The sequence below is a fragment of the Hyperolius riggenbachi genome, chromosome 9, assembly GCF_040937935.1.
Source record: "Hyperolius riggenbachi isolate aHypRig1 chromosome 9, aHypRig1.pri, whole genome shotgun sequence".
NCBI lineage: Eukaryota > Metazoa > Chordata > Amphibia > Anura > Hyperoliidae > Hyperolius > Hyperolius riggenbachi.
This window is the reverse complement of record NC_090654.1, coordinates 284,787,955-284,802,319: the sequence shown is the minus strand read 5'-3', so window position 1 is coordinate 284,802,319 and position 14,365 is coordinate 284,787,955. Positions and strand designations below refer to the sequence as shown.

Here is a 14,365-nt window from a genome sequence, read left to right as displayed (position 1 = left end):
ACTGGGCCAGGGATGTGCTGCCAGAATGCTGAAAAGACAATTTTCAGCAATCACTATCCTTTCTTACAGCAGAACTACGATCTGCCATTATATACAAACACAAAGGAAAATTGTGACTGCAGTTTCTTTAAAGGAAACCTAAAGTCATTGAAAAAAGCCAGTTTAAAGAAAACCTGTAATGAAAAAAGTTCCCCTGGTGGATAACTCACCTCGGTAGGAGGAAGCCTCCGGATCCTATCAAGGCTTCCCTCGTCCTCCTGTGTCCTACGGCAGTCTTGCTCTGGCCCTCCGAACGGCGGGGATGTAAATATTTACCTTCCTGGCTCCAGAGCAGTACCGGCTCTCTGCTTGGAGATGGGCGGAAATAGCCGATCGCTGTCGGGCCGCTCTACTGCGCAGGCGCAAGTCTCCTGTACCTGCGTAGTAGAGCGGAACCGACGGAGATTGGCTATTTCTGCCTATCTCCGTGCTGAGAGCCGCAACAGCGCCCCCCCACTGAAGTCAGGGAAAGTGAATAAATTTAGCTTGTCAGGCTTGTCGGGGGAGGATTGCCAGAGACTTCGGGGGAGCCAGCGCTGGATTGCCTGCAGCTACAGGGATGTAGCCCCTACTGATGTGAGTAGAACTTTTTTTGATACAGGTTCTCTTTAACTCACCTGGGGCTTCTACCACCCCCCTGCAGCCGCCCTGTGCCCGCATCGGGACAAATCGATCCTCCGATCACCCGCAGTGACCCATTTTAGTTTCTGGTGGCGCGCATACTGTGCAGGACCCCCCCCCCTGCGTCGGGAGCATGGCCAAGGCCGCGCAGTGGCCTTCGACTTTGCTGAGTCGCTGGAAAACAAAAGTGGGTCGCTGCGGGGGATTGGAGGATCTGTTTGTCCCGGCGCGGGCACAGGGAGTATGCTGGGGTCCGAAGCCCCTGGTAAATTAAACTGGCTTTTTTTCAATGACTTTAGGTTTCCTTTAAACCGAACCTGAAAACTAACGTTTTAAATGATGTAGTCCTCTGAGCCAGGCATATACAATTCTGTTCAATTTGCTTTTTTCTGACTGTAGTAGCTGGCTTCCTACACACCGGAAGTCAAGGCACATGGAAATGGAGATCCTGCAGGTAGGCGATTTAAAAGCAATGTTGCAGCGCTCCTGTACCTTGCAATGAAGCGCAAACGCTCCAGAAATGCAGCAGGACCTGCGGGCTCACCTGCATGCTTTTCATTGGCAATGCACTTTTGGGAATTTTTAAATTGTCATGTGATCCAAAAACACTGCTAAAAATGCTCAATTGGGTCCCAGGCTTTACGGTTGACAAATGCCCCTTAAATGTGATCACCACGGTGGCGTTTGGGCAGGACGATGCTATAGAGGTTAGCACTCTCGCCTTGCAGCGTTGGGTCCCCGGTTCATATACCTGTCAGGGCACTAGCTGCATGCAGTTTGTAGGTTTTCCCCATGTGTTTCCTCCGGGCGCTCCAGTTTCCTCCCCAAAAAGATACAGATACGTTAACTGGCTTCCCCCTACAATTGGCCCTAGTCTACGATACATACACTACATGATACATATATAGACATATCAGTGTTCTCCCCAGGCTCTTTTAGGCGGGCGCTGCACCCGGCTAGTTTTGGTGAGCACCCGGCTGTCATCAGCTCACCTCCTCCTATGCTGTAAGCAGAGTTGAGCACAGAAGCACCAGCCCTGCGTTCTCTCATCTCGCCCCACCCGGCTACTTTTTCATGCCACCGGGCTGGAAAAATATTCTGGGGAGAACATTGCATATGACTATGGGAGGGATTAGATTGTGAGCTCCTCTGAGGGACAGTTAGTGACAAGACAATATACTCTGCACAGGGCTGCGGAAGATGTCCGCGCTATATAAAAACTAAATAATAATAGCAAGTCAAATGCCAGGACCAAATGTAAATGATGGCTGCAACGAGCGCACTGGCAGCAGGCAACATGTATGGCCCTTTAATTCTGCAGCTAAACAAACTGTCAGAAACAGAAAAATGAAGCACAATGAAAGTAAAAGTTGCTGAGAAGAGATGACAGAGGGTGAGTGAGAGATGGCAGCAGGCGGAGGAGTCAGGAAAGCCAGGAAAATACAAGGCTGTTGAAGGATGAGGACAGAGGTGACACAGCCGCCCATGTGTGGTTGACAAGGAGCAGGAAACCGCTACCTTCCCAATCACACATCGCGGCAGAACGCAGATGACACACAGGTGCTATTATCTAGAAGAGGAATGTGACTAAACGATACTGAGCAGCTACAGGATGGAGGACAGCCAGGAAGCTGGAACACAAGATGAGTTAGTGGAGCATTTAGTATCATTAGAATCCGACAATCATGTAGACAGTGGCTGGAGACATGAGTGGAGGCTGGAGACATGAGAGTGGAGCTCAGTGGTGGTGTCAGAGGCTGGAGACATGAGTGGAGGCTGGAGACATGAGTGTGGAGGTCAGTGGTGGTGACAGAGGCTGGAGACATGAGAGTGGAGGCTGGAGACATGAGAGTGGAGGCTGGAGACATGAGTGGAGCTCAGTGGTGGTGACAGAGGCTGGAGACAGAAGAGTGGAGGTCAGAGACATGAGTGTGGAGGTCAGTGGTGGCGACAGAGGCTGGATAAGAGTGGAGGTCAGAGACATGAGAGTGGAGCTCAGTGGTGGCGACAGGGGCTGGAGACATGAGAGTGGAGCTCAGTGGTGGTGACAGAGGCTGGAGACCTGAGTGGAGCTCAGTGGTGGCGACAGAGGCTGGAGACATGAGAGTGGAGGCTGGAGACATGAGTGGAGCTCAGTGGTGGTGACAGAGGCTGGAGACAGTGAAGGTTTGAGACATGAGAGCGCGGCTCGCCGATAAGCGGTATTTTACCCTGAGTAGTCAGCAGGACTCTTTCGGCGTTGTTTGGTAATCCCAGCCAGGACGGGGTCTGTGTGTCCGGCAGTAACTCCACCCACTGCACAAACTCATCACGTCTGGGGAAGAAGAAAAGTGATCACATTTGAGAGGATTGCATCTCCCATGACAATTAGTGGAGACACATGATTTTATCAAGTGACAGCAAGCGGCCAATTATAAAATGTTAAAAAATGTACCCGAGCTGCAACCTGTATGAAAACCACATACTTGCCTAGGTAGTGGACACCTGATTGCAACCATGCTGCCCTTCATGCTACAGCGTAGCTGTACTGTGCCTGCTGGCTGTGCCTGTGCATGATCAGCCACGTGCTACAGAACAGGCATGGCCCCGCCCCTGCACTAATCTCACCCACTCCAATGCCCAACACTGGAACCTCCCTGATGGCTAAAGCGAACCTCTTCTCCCTTAGGGCCCTTTTCCACTAGCAATCACTAGCGTTCGCGCTAAACGCTAGCGATACAGCAAAGTTCAAAATTTTGCCAGCGATTTTGCTGTGCAATGCACTGCAAAATCGCGGCAAAATCACTCCAGGGCGCGATCGCGCTTAAGTAAAAATCAAATCGCGTAAGTGGAAATTACCTACCGCGATTCCTATGTTATTAGGCAAACCGTAGCGATTTAAAAATCACTGGCGATTTGCGATTTAGCATCGCAATCGCCGCTAGTGGAAAAGGGCCCTTAGGGCCGGTTCACACTTGTTCAGGAACCGTATCCGTGAGATTTTTTTTTTTTGGGGAGTGGACAGAAACAAAATCACAGTTCCCAATGCTAAAAAATATTGGCAAACAGAAAAACGGATCTGTAGGCTCTGTGCATGAAAACTGAATGGAGAGTCCGGATTTTGCACTTTTAACCGGAGCTCGGATACCCATGGAGGCACTGAAAGCCAATACAAAATCTGATCTCCTTTCACACACAACTGCACAGGACACAGATGCAAAAAATGTTTGGGGGGGGGGGGGGTAGCAGCAAGTAGCTCAGGGGCCTGACTTTTCAGGGTGGGTGTAGTGGGCCCCCAATTTACCTTTTACCCCAGGGCCCCCAGTGCCAGTCATGGACACCTAGAATGACATGTTTTTGGAAGATGTTTTCTGTACGAAAACATATGCAACAAAAGTACAACATTTTAAAAAACAGCCGTTTGAAATGGATCCGATTTGCAACCGCATAAATGTGAACCGAGGACAACTATCATTAAAAAAGAAATTCTAAACGGTTCACAGTTCGGCATTGACCTTGTCAGCTTTTGTATACCAGTTTAATTATTCAGTACCTGATGCCATCGGGCATTTGGATGTCTTTGTGTCCGTCCACCTTACAGGACAGCTTGAAGTCGCCATCAAAGCTTGACGTGGTGAAGAGTCTCTCCAGGAAGGTGTTGAGGAGCCGCTGATCGAACTCGTTGTCAATTCGGCCTCCATATATGGACTGCGCCATGAGGGTCTTCAGAGCAGACCAGGGGATCTTATCCGGGGAGATGTTCTGACGGCCCTGAAAACAGCATCCAATAAGAAGCTCATGTCATAAAGGGGAGTTACTGTCCTGCTTATACAAGAGTTCACAGATACAATTATTCAAAACCTATAAAACGTTCCCAACAGCTGACTAGGAATGGCCAGTAAGAGGTTTGTGCAAATATTACAGCACACCCAAACTTTTTTGAATAATAAACTTTTTTGATATTTTTATAAAATGCTTAGTCTACTGGTTGGCTCCACTCCCCTCATCCTCCTATTATATTCCTTTCTGCATAAAAACACACAGAGCTGGCCATAACTGAGGGTTTCTCCGTATCCCTGCAAATTTGGTGCCCATGAGGCTTAGCAGGCCACCAGTCTTTCCGCTTGTACAAGCTCAGCCCACTCATGCGCATCTTCATGCACGCTTCCAGACCAATGTGCAGGAGCCAGTAGTGTGGCGTGCATACGCGGTTACTAGTCTATCCGAATCACACACACTTTTAGATCTCTTCCGGCCGCTGTATACAGCTGTTGAGGAGCGTAATTGAAGGGAGAGGGCAGAAAGAACAGAGCATGTGCTTGTGCACCGACTGGGCTCAGAGCTTTGAACAGCGGGGTAAATGCAGTTCTCAGCAACTGTATATGGGCTGAGAAGTGCATAAGGCTAGTCAGTGTATTTGCAGGAGATGGGCTTGAAAGAAAGGGGGAGACCCGAGAGCTCAATATGGTGTAGTATGTTAATAAGGTGATGTCTGATGCAAACACACAATGGTTATACTCACAAGGACGGGTCGCCTCCACTGGATGGCGGGTGGCAACCACTGGATAAGCAGGCGGGGAGAATTGTAACCTTAAGAAGTCGCTCTCTGTACATAGAAGGAAATGGGGATACACCCCTCCACCCAGGGTGGACTAAACAATTATGTGGTATAACAACAGAGGCGCCAAGTAGAGTAAAATTAGTTATATCTGCTATATTTGGCTCTTGACCCGACTTTGCTCCCTCCAAAAATTGTTTGCCTGAAGAAGCGGGACTGTTACCCGTGAAACGCGTTGCACTTTTGGAGCTCATAATAAATGTTACTTTAAACTTGAAGTAACCTGCCCGTTGTCTGGCCATTTTTTCAGAAGGGAGGTGAGTCCACCCACTTCCCCCTTTTTAACAATTTTAACTAATTTTACTCTACTTGGCGCCTCTGTTATACCACATAATTGCAGGAGATGGGAGTCTTTCTGATGTCTCTATTGAATGCAGTTCTCAGCTCCTGTGTACAGAGGCAGGACAAGGTCCTCCAGCACCCAAGGCTGAGACACCAAAGTGCGCCCCTCCATCCCTGCCACCCCAGCCGTCACACACTGATTGCTATTACTAAGAGGCTCCTCCCTCATCCCTCCCACCCCAGCCGTCACACACTGATTGCTATTACACTAAGAGGCCCCTCCTCCATCCCTCCCACCCCAGCCATCACACACTGATTGCTATTACACTAAGAGGCTCCTCCCTCATCCCTCCCACCCCAGATGTCACACACTGATTGCTATTACACTAAGAGGCCCCTCCTCCATCCCTCCCACCCCAGCCGTCACACACTGATTGTTGTTACACTAAGAGGCTCCTCCCTCATCCCTCCCACCCCAGATGTCACACACTGATTGCTATTACACTAAGAGGCCCCTCCCCATCCCTGCCACCCCAGCCGTCACACACTGATTGCTATTAGACTAAGAGGCGCCACAGGGCCCACAACCTCCCCAACACCTTAATATCTAGTTATCTGGCCTGCAGTCACTGCTATGTATCCCCTTTTCTAATTTCTTTCTGTTTCAAACACAATTAGGAACAACAGCTGAATGAATTGTGCGCCCCCTCCTACACTGCGCCCTGAGGCTGGAGCCTCTCCAGCCTATGCCTCGGCCCGGCCCTGTCTGTGTATATGGGCTGAGGAGTGCATAAGCCTAGTCTATTTGCGGGAGGTACTGCTTGGTTCAGAGCATTGTGCTTTCTCTACCCATGAGAGTATGCAAAGGAGGGTAGGGCCGGAAAAGCTAAGAGCCACCAAGGTTATTGCGACATTGAAGATCCCCCAGTATGGCCAGCTCTGATATTTTTAGTTCCGGTGTGTTTTAATCACTTCATGCAAAATGGACATTTATGAAGGTCCCATATTTGATCAGAAGTACAAATTGGTCTTTTATATAAATGTCCATTTTGCCAAATGCACATGTGCTGCTGGAACTTTAACCATTAATTGTATAGCATGAAGTAGTTAAGCACATTTATGCAGCTTAGAAATGGACCAGATGCAGCAACCCATACATTTGCATCAACACAGAATTATTAGCATTGCACTGACCATCACCATTTCATACTGAAATCGCTGAAGAATTGATCTGTGGTGTATGAGCATGAAACACATCTCTCTCTGATCAGATTGGATCAGAGAGAGAGATCTGTCTTCCTGGTTGATCTGCCCATATATCGATATATGTATGGTCACCTTTAGATATACTTGTTCTCCAGAGGACTATGGCCTTCTGTCTGGAACAGGCTTTTCATAGATGGGTGAACCTGGTTAGCTGGGTAGAGCCCCAGAAACTGAAAGGGTATAAGGGCCTGGACCCTGAGGTAGGGTAGGTCACGAGGAGTGCGTGGGTCTAAGGTGAGTATGGAAGAGTATGGAGAAGAAGGGATTGGAATGGAAGACAGTGAAAGAAATAAAAGGTCAGGCGTAAGAAGGGGGTCCTCACAGCCTGGTCATCAGAGTGTCATAAAGGGAGAGCTTTTGTATAGTTCTATTTCATCAAGACAACCTAAAAAGAACACTATGGGTAAATCAGAGGCATACAGATGGTGCTGGTAGCTAGAAGCAATCGTTATATTAGACCAGCCTTTAACCCTTTTATCCTGGCGGAACGCTGCAAATACGTTTTGGACCTCAAGGAACCCCTGCATTTATTTTTCCGGAGGCATGGTCTATAAAAGTAGGTGAGGCTGTTCATTTCACTACCTCCTATTACTCTTCCAATCATACTGTGCTCATTATTATTCTGACCCCCAATTTAGTGCTTCTTTTTACAGTACCCCCTATCTATTATACTTCCTCCACGAAGGGGGGAAAATGCCAAGGAGCCCCTGCAGAGGACTCCAGGAACCCTGGTTGAGAAAGCCTGGGTTAGACTCTTACCTTGGCAGTATCATCCAGCCAGGTGTCCACCGTGTCACAAGCAGACCTCAGATCCGACTCACCAAACTCATACTTCTTAGACCAACCTAGAGGAGCGTAACGTAGACGTTCCTGGATGATGGCGTGGAACCAAGCCAACAGGAAGTACAGGCGGGCACGCTCATTGGGAGCCTGGAGACAGAAGTGCAGAAAAAAGTAGAGTAGTGGTAGTAGTAGTAGTGTAGAAAAGCATTTCTTACTAGAGAAACCTTCACAACCAATCAAAATGTGATCAGCGAGACTTGCAGGAGAAAGGGGCTCATTCGATTGGCTTTGCTCCTGACCATCATAGCCATCTCTGCTTCTGTGAGTCACAGCTGGCTCTGCACAGTCTCAAACACAGTCCTCACACCGTTTACGCCACACCAGAGGTGCCAGTAATATTTATGGGCTTTTCCTGCATGTTGTAGTCTTTATGAATTGACATTTACTGACATATGTTGAGGTATTTACCGCACAAGTCGGTAATTTACCTCACTGCTCAGCAATTCCAACTTTTCATGCGGCAATGACCTTTATGAATTGACATTTTCCTAAGTGCTCGGTAAAGTCAGCTGTTTTCTGCATTACCGGATGCGATAATGCTTTGTGAATCGAGGCCAATGTCATCAAAGTGGTTTATCAATAAAAAAAAAGGCTGCATTCTCAGTGAGGTCACTGGTCTCTGGTGAATGGATAGGCTGTATTCTCAGTGATGTCACTGGTCTCTAGTGAATGGATGGGCTGCATTCTCAGTGATGTCACTGGTCTCTAGTGAATGGATAGGCAGCATTCTCAGTGAGGTCACTGGTCTCTAGTGAATGGATGGGCTGCATTCTCAGTGAGGTCACTGGTCTCTAGTGAATGGATAGGCTGCATTCTCAGTGACGTCACTGGTCTCTAGTGAATGGATAGGCTGCATTCTCAGTGATGTCACTGGTCTTCAGTGAATGTATAGGCTGCATTCTCAGTGATGTCACTGGTCTGTAGTGAATGGATAGGCTGCATTCTCTGTGATGTCACGGGTCTCTAGTGAATGGCTAGGCTGCATTCTCAGTGATGTCACTGGTCTCTAGTGAATGGCTAGGCTGCATTCTCAGTGATGTATCTGGTCTCTAGTGAATGGCTAGGCTGCATTCTCAGTGATGTCACTGGTCTCTAGTGAATGGATAGGCTGCATTCTCAGTGATGTCACTGGTCTCTAGTGAATGGATAGGCTGCATTCTCAGTGATGTCACTGGTCTCTAGTGAATGGATGGGCTGCATTCTCAGTGATGTCACTGGTCTCTAGTGAATGGATAGGCAGCATTCTCAGTGAGGTCACTGGTCTCTAGTGAATGGATGGGCTGCATTCTCAGTGAGGTCACTGGTCTCTAGTGAATGGATAGGCTGCATTCTCAGTGACGTCACTGGTCTCTAGTGAATGGATAGGCTGCATTCTCAGTGAGGTCACTGGTCTCTAGTGAATGGATGGGCTGCATTCTCAGTGAGGTCACTGGTCTCTAGTGAATGGATAGGCAGCATTCTCAGTGAGGTCACTGGTCTCTAGTGAATGAATGGGCTGCATTCTCAGTGAGGTCACTGGTCTCTAGTGAATGGATAGGCTGCATTCTCAGTGACGTCACTGGTCTCTAGTGAATGGATAGGCTGCATTCTCAGTGATGTCACTGGTCTCTAGTGAATGGATAGGCTGCATTCTCAGTGACGTCACTGGTCTGTAGTGAATGGATAGGCTGCATTCTCAGTGGTGTCACTAGTCTCTAGTGAATAGAGAGGCTGCATTCTCAGTGATGTCACTGGTCTCTAGTGAATGGATAGGCAGCATTCTCAGTGAGGTCACTGGTCTCTAGTGAATGGATGGGCTGCATTCTCAGTGAGGTCACTGGTCTCTAGTGAATGGATGGGCTGCATTCTCAGTGACGTCACTGGTCTCTAGTGAATGGATGGGCTGCATTCTCAGTGACGTCACTGGTCTCTAGTGAATGGATAGGCTGCATTCTCAGTGATGTCACTGGTCTCTAGTGAATGGATAGGCTGCATTCTCAGTGGTGTCACTAGTCTCTAGTGAATAGAGAGGCTGCATTCTCAGTGGTGTCACTGGTCTGTAGTGAATGGATAGGCTGCATTCTCAGTGATGTCACTGGTCTGTAGTGAATGGATAGGCTGCATTCTCAGTGATGTCACTGGTCTCTAGTGAATGGCTAGGCTGCATTCTCAGTGATGTCACTGGTCTCTAGTGAATGGCTAGGCTGCATTCTCAGTGATGTCACTGGTCTCTAGTGAATGGCTAGGCTGCATTCTCAGCGATGTCACTGGTCTCTAGTGAATGGATAGGCTGCATTCTCTGTGATGTCACGGGTCTCTAGTGAATGGATAGGCTGCATCCTCAGTGATGTCACTGGTCTCTAGTGAATAATTAGGCTGCATTCTCAGTGATGTCTCTGGTCTCTAGTGAATGGATAGGCAGCATTCTCAGTGAGGTCACTGGTCTCTAGTGAATGGATGGGCTGCATTCTCAGTGAGGTCACTGGTCTCTAGTGAATGGATAGGCTGCATTCTCAGTGACGTCACTGGTCTCTAGTGAATGGATAGGCTGCATTCTCAGTGAGGTCACTGGTCTCTAGTGAATGGATGGGCTGCATTCTCAGTGAGGTCACTGGTCTCTAGTGAATGGATAGGCAGCATTCTCAGTGAGGTCACTGGTCTCTAGTGAATGAATGGGCTGCATTCTCAGTGAGGTCACTGGTCTCTAGTGAATGGATAGGCTGCATTCTCAGTGACGTCACTGGTCTCTAGTGAATGGATAGGCTGCATTCTCAGTGATGTCACTGGTCTCTAGTGAATGGATAGGCTGCATTCTCAGTGACGTCACTGGTCTGTAGTGAATGGATAGGCTGCATTCTCAGTGGTGTCACTAGTCTCTAGTGAATAGAGAGGCTGCATTCTCAGTGATGTCACTGGTCTCTAGTGAATGGATAGGCAGCATTCTCAGTGAGGTCACTGGTCTCTAGTGAATGGATGGGCTGCATTCTCAGTGAGGTCACTGGTCTCTAGTGAATGGATGGGCTGCATTCTCAGTGACGTCACTGGTCTCTAGTGAATGGATAGGCTGCATTCTCAGTGATGTCACTGGTCTCTAGTGAATGGATAGGCTGCATTCTCAGTGGTGTCACTAGTCTCTAGTGAATAGAGAGGCTGCATTCTCAGTGGTGTCACTGGTCTGTAGTGAATGGATAGGCTGCATTCTCAGTGATGTCACTGGTCTGTAGTGAATGGATAGGCTGCATTCTCAGTGATGTCACTGGTCTCTAGTGAATGGCTAGGCTGCATTCTCAGTGATGTCACTGGTCTCTAGTGAATGGCTAGGCTGCATTCTCAGTGATGTCACTGGTCTCTAGTGAATGGCTAGGCTGCATTCTCAGCGATGTCACTGGTCTCTAGTGAATGGATAGGCTGCATTCTCTGTGATGTCACGGGTCTCTAGTGAATGGATAGGCTGCATCCTCAGTGATGTCACTGGTCTCTAGTGAATAATTAGGCTGCATTCTCAGTGATGTCTCTGGTCTCTAGTGAATGGATAGGCTGCATTCAGTGATGTCACTGGTGTCCAGCGTTCGGATAGGCTGTCATAGGAGCATCAATGCCTTACCTTGCAGATTCTGGCCACTGGAATGCTGCTGAAGGTCCTCAGCATGTTGGCCTTCACACCAGGCGGCGGTTCAAACACAAAGATGCGTCCGGCACGAAGCAGATTCACCGGAACCTTGACGGACAGAGCCAAACACGATTAAATCCACAAAACACAGGAGAGGGGGAAAAAAACAAAAAACACTGAAGCAGCAGCTGCAGTAAGTAAGCATTGCCACCCGCGGTACCTTGGGGTTGATTTCCATAGTCAGGAAGAGGCGGAAGGAGGAATGGGGCTGCAGGGAGTGGAGCTTCTTCTCCAGCTGCATCAGCCAGCCGGGCGCCAGGTGAACGTTCTTCAGCATCACCCACCTGCAACCACAACATGAGGAGATTGTCCGTCATCTGCCTTTACTTACAGCTCTTACACAGGCTAACCGACACATCCCACCTACTGCAATTCTCTATACGTTACGATAAAATATATACCACTGTTTCTCCTCCTGTCACTAAAAGGACAACTGTAGTGAGAAGAATATGGAGGCTGCCATATTTATTTCCTTTTAAACAATACCTGTTGCCCGGCTGCCCTGCTGATCTATGTGGCTGCAGTAGTGTCTGAATCACAGCAGAAACAAGCATGCAGCTAATCCTGTCAGATCTGACAATAATGTCAGAAACACCTGATCTGCTGCATGCTTGTTCAGGGGCTATGGCTAAACGTATTAGAGGCAGAGGATCAGCAGGATAGCCAGGCAACTGGTATTGCTTAAAAGGAAATAAATGTGGCAGCCTCCATATCCCTCTCGCTTCACTTGTCCTTTAACCACGTTAGCCTTCAGAACGTCGCTCCTACGTCCAAATATGCATGCTGGACGTAGGAGCTACATCCATGAAAAAAACGGCCCCGCCGGGGTTTGCGGGCCGCCAGTTAGCCCGGAGATCAATGAATGGGAAAGCAGTCCCTTAGAACTATCACTGGCTTCTATGGAGAAGCCGCGATTGTTCTGTTACACATCCCCTCTTCACTTCCTGTAAGTACGATTACAGGTAGCCACAAAAAAAAAAAAAAAAAAGTTTGACTGTGGTCATCTTGTGGCCAAATAGTAAAACTACAAAAGTAGTACAGAGGCGCCCACAGGGTAAAAACAATATTTCTTTAAAATGGATAAAATGAAGTAAGTAGCGGTGGACTTACCCCTCCAAAACAGACACAAAAATTGCTGTTTTAAGCAAAAATCAGTTTATTTACATACTCCGAACAAGGTGCAACGCGTTTCGCGGGTATATCCCACTTCCTCAGGCAATAAATAGGAGCATATCACTGTTGACAGAAGCCAGTATGCTAAGTACTCATACAGACAGCCAAGATATATAAAAAAAAGTTATTATACAAAAAATTAATTAAAAATCTTGGCTGTCTGTATGAGTACTTAGCATACTGTTTTCTGTCAACAGTGATATGCTCCTATTTATTGCCTGAGGAAGTGGGATATACCCGCGAAACGCGTTGCACCTTGCTCAGAGTATGTAAATAAACTGATTTTTGCTTAAAACAGCAATTTTTGTGTCTGTTTTGGAGGGGTAAGTCCACCGCTACCTACCGGTACTTCATTTTATCCATTTTAAAGAAATCTTGTTTTTACCCTGTGGGCGCCTCTGTACTACTTTTGCAGTTGTTTCCACCCCTGGTGGAGGGGAATTCTTACTTTTTCCCGATCTACAGAGAGCGACTTCTTAATCCTGAGTGGGGACAGGTCTAATCTCCTCACCTGCCTTCATAGTGGTTACCTGGACGGTAACCCTTGTTTGTGAGTATAACCTACCTATACTTACCTTCCATACCCAATTTACAGTACATACTACACTATACTGGGCTCTCCGCGTCTTCCCTTATAAATAGTAAAACTACATCTACATACATTTTTATTAAAATGAATAGACATTTTTACATTTAAAATTAACTGTTTACCTCCCACACACCCAAAAATATTTAGACAATTTTTAATTAGAAAAAAAATTACAAAAAAAAAAATAAAAAAAACAAAATAGTTACCCAAGGGTCTGAACTTTAATATGCATGTCAAGAGGGTAGATTACTAATATTTTTTAAATTAGAAGCTTGTAAATAGTGATGGACGCAAATAGAAAAAATGCACCTTTATTTCCAAATAAAATATCAGTGCCATACATTGATAGGGACATCATTTAAATAGTGTAATAATAACCGGGACAAATGGGCAAATAAAATACATGGGTTTGAATTATGGTAGCATGTATTATTTTAAAGCTATAACGGCCGAAAACTGACAAATCATGATTTTTTTTCCATTGTTCTCTTAATATCCCTGTTAAAATGCATTTAGAATAAAATTTCTTAGCAAAATGTACCACATAAGGAAGGCCTAGTCTGATTGGTGGCGGAAAAACCAAGATATAGATCATTTGTGATAATTAGTGATAACGTTATTGGTGAATGAATGGGAGGTGAAAATTGCTCGGATGCATAAGGTGAAAAAAAACACTAAAGGCTGAAGTGGTTAAAGTGGATCTGAGGTGAACTTTTACTCATTGCATAATTGTGTTCCTTTCCTATTGTTTATAGGGCATTCCTAAAGCCAAATACTTTTTTGTTTTATTACTCTAATTCCCTGTATACTAAAGCCCTGCCCACAGTTTTCAGAGAGCCTTGGCAGTAGCAAGGGCTCATGGGAGCTCAGTCTGGGCAGGAGGAGGGGGAGGTATTACTAGCCAGAGATTTCAGAGGCAGAGGGGAGGAGGGGGGGGGATTAGGTTTTTTTCCCAGTCTGAGTGCTGAAGATGCAGATAAGCTTGGCTGTGTGTAATGTTTACAAACATGGCTGCTGTCATTGTATCACAGGAAGAAATCATCATATTCTATTAAAGCTATATGCAGACAGATTTGCTGTTTAAACCATCTAAACTGTACATAAGATATATAGACAAGTTACTTGTTATAGTTTTTCATCTTGGATCCGCTTTAAGTTAAGTCCCACAATGCATTGCAGGAATCTGACAGCCACAGTCATGACTCAAAGTCAAATGCATTGTGGGACTTGTAGTTCTGTAACAGCTGGAGGGCCAAGTTTGCCCATGCCTGGTCTAGCTCAATTCATGCATCAAGTCCAATTAAAG

At 46.8% G+C, this 14,365-nt stretch overlaps 1 protein-coding gene across 1 annotated transcript in view; it reads right to left on the bottom strand.

Annotated features, from left to right (window-relative positions):
* Positions 1-14,365, bottom strand: part of DYNC1H1 (dynein cytoplasmic 1 heavy chain 1) — a 148,790-nt gene that overhangs the window by 12,142 nt on the left and 122,283 nt on the right. The window contains exons 68-72 of the mRNA XM_068254710.1: positions 11,458-11,581; positions 11,232-11,345; positions 7,565-7,735; positions 4,193-4,410; positions 2,871-2,974 (exon numbers count right to left, since the gene is read on the bottom strand). Coding sequence (XP_068110811.1) covers positions 2,871-2,974; positions 4,193-4,410; positions 7,565-7,735; positions 11,232-11,345; positions 11,458-11,581 — 731 coding nt within the window. The remainder of the gene's footprint in view (positions 1-2,870; positions 2,975-4,192; positions 4,411-7,564; positions 7,736-11,231; positions 11,346-11,457; positions 11,582-14,365) is intronic.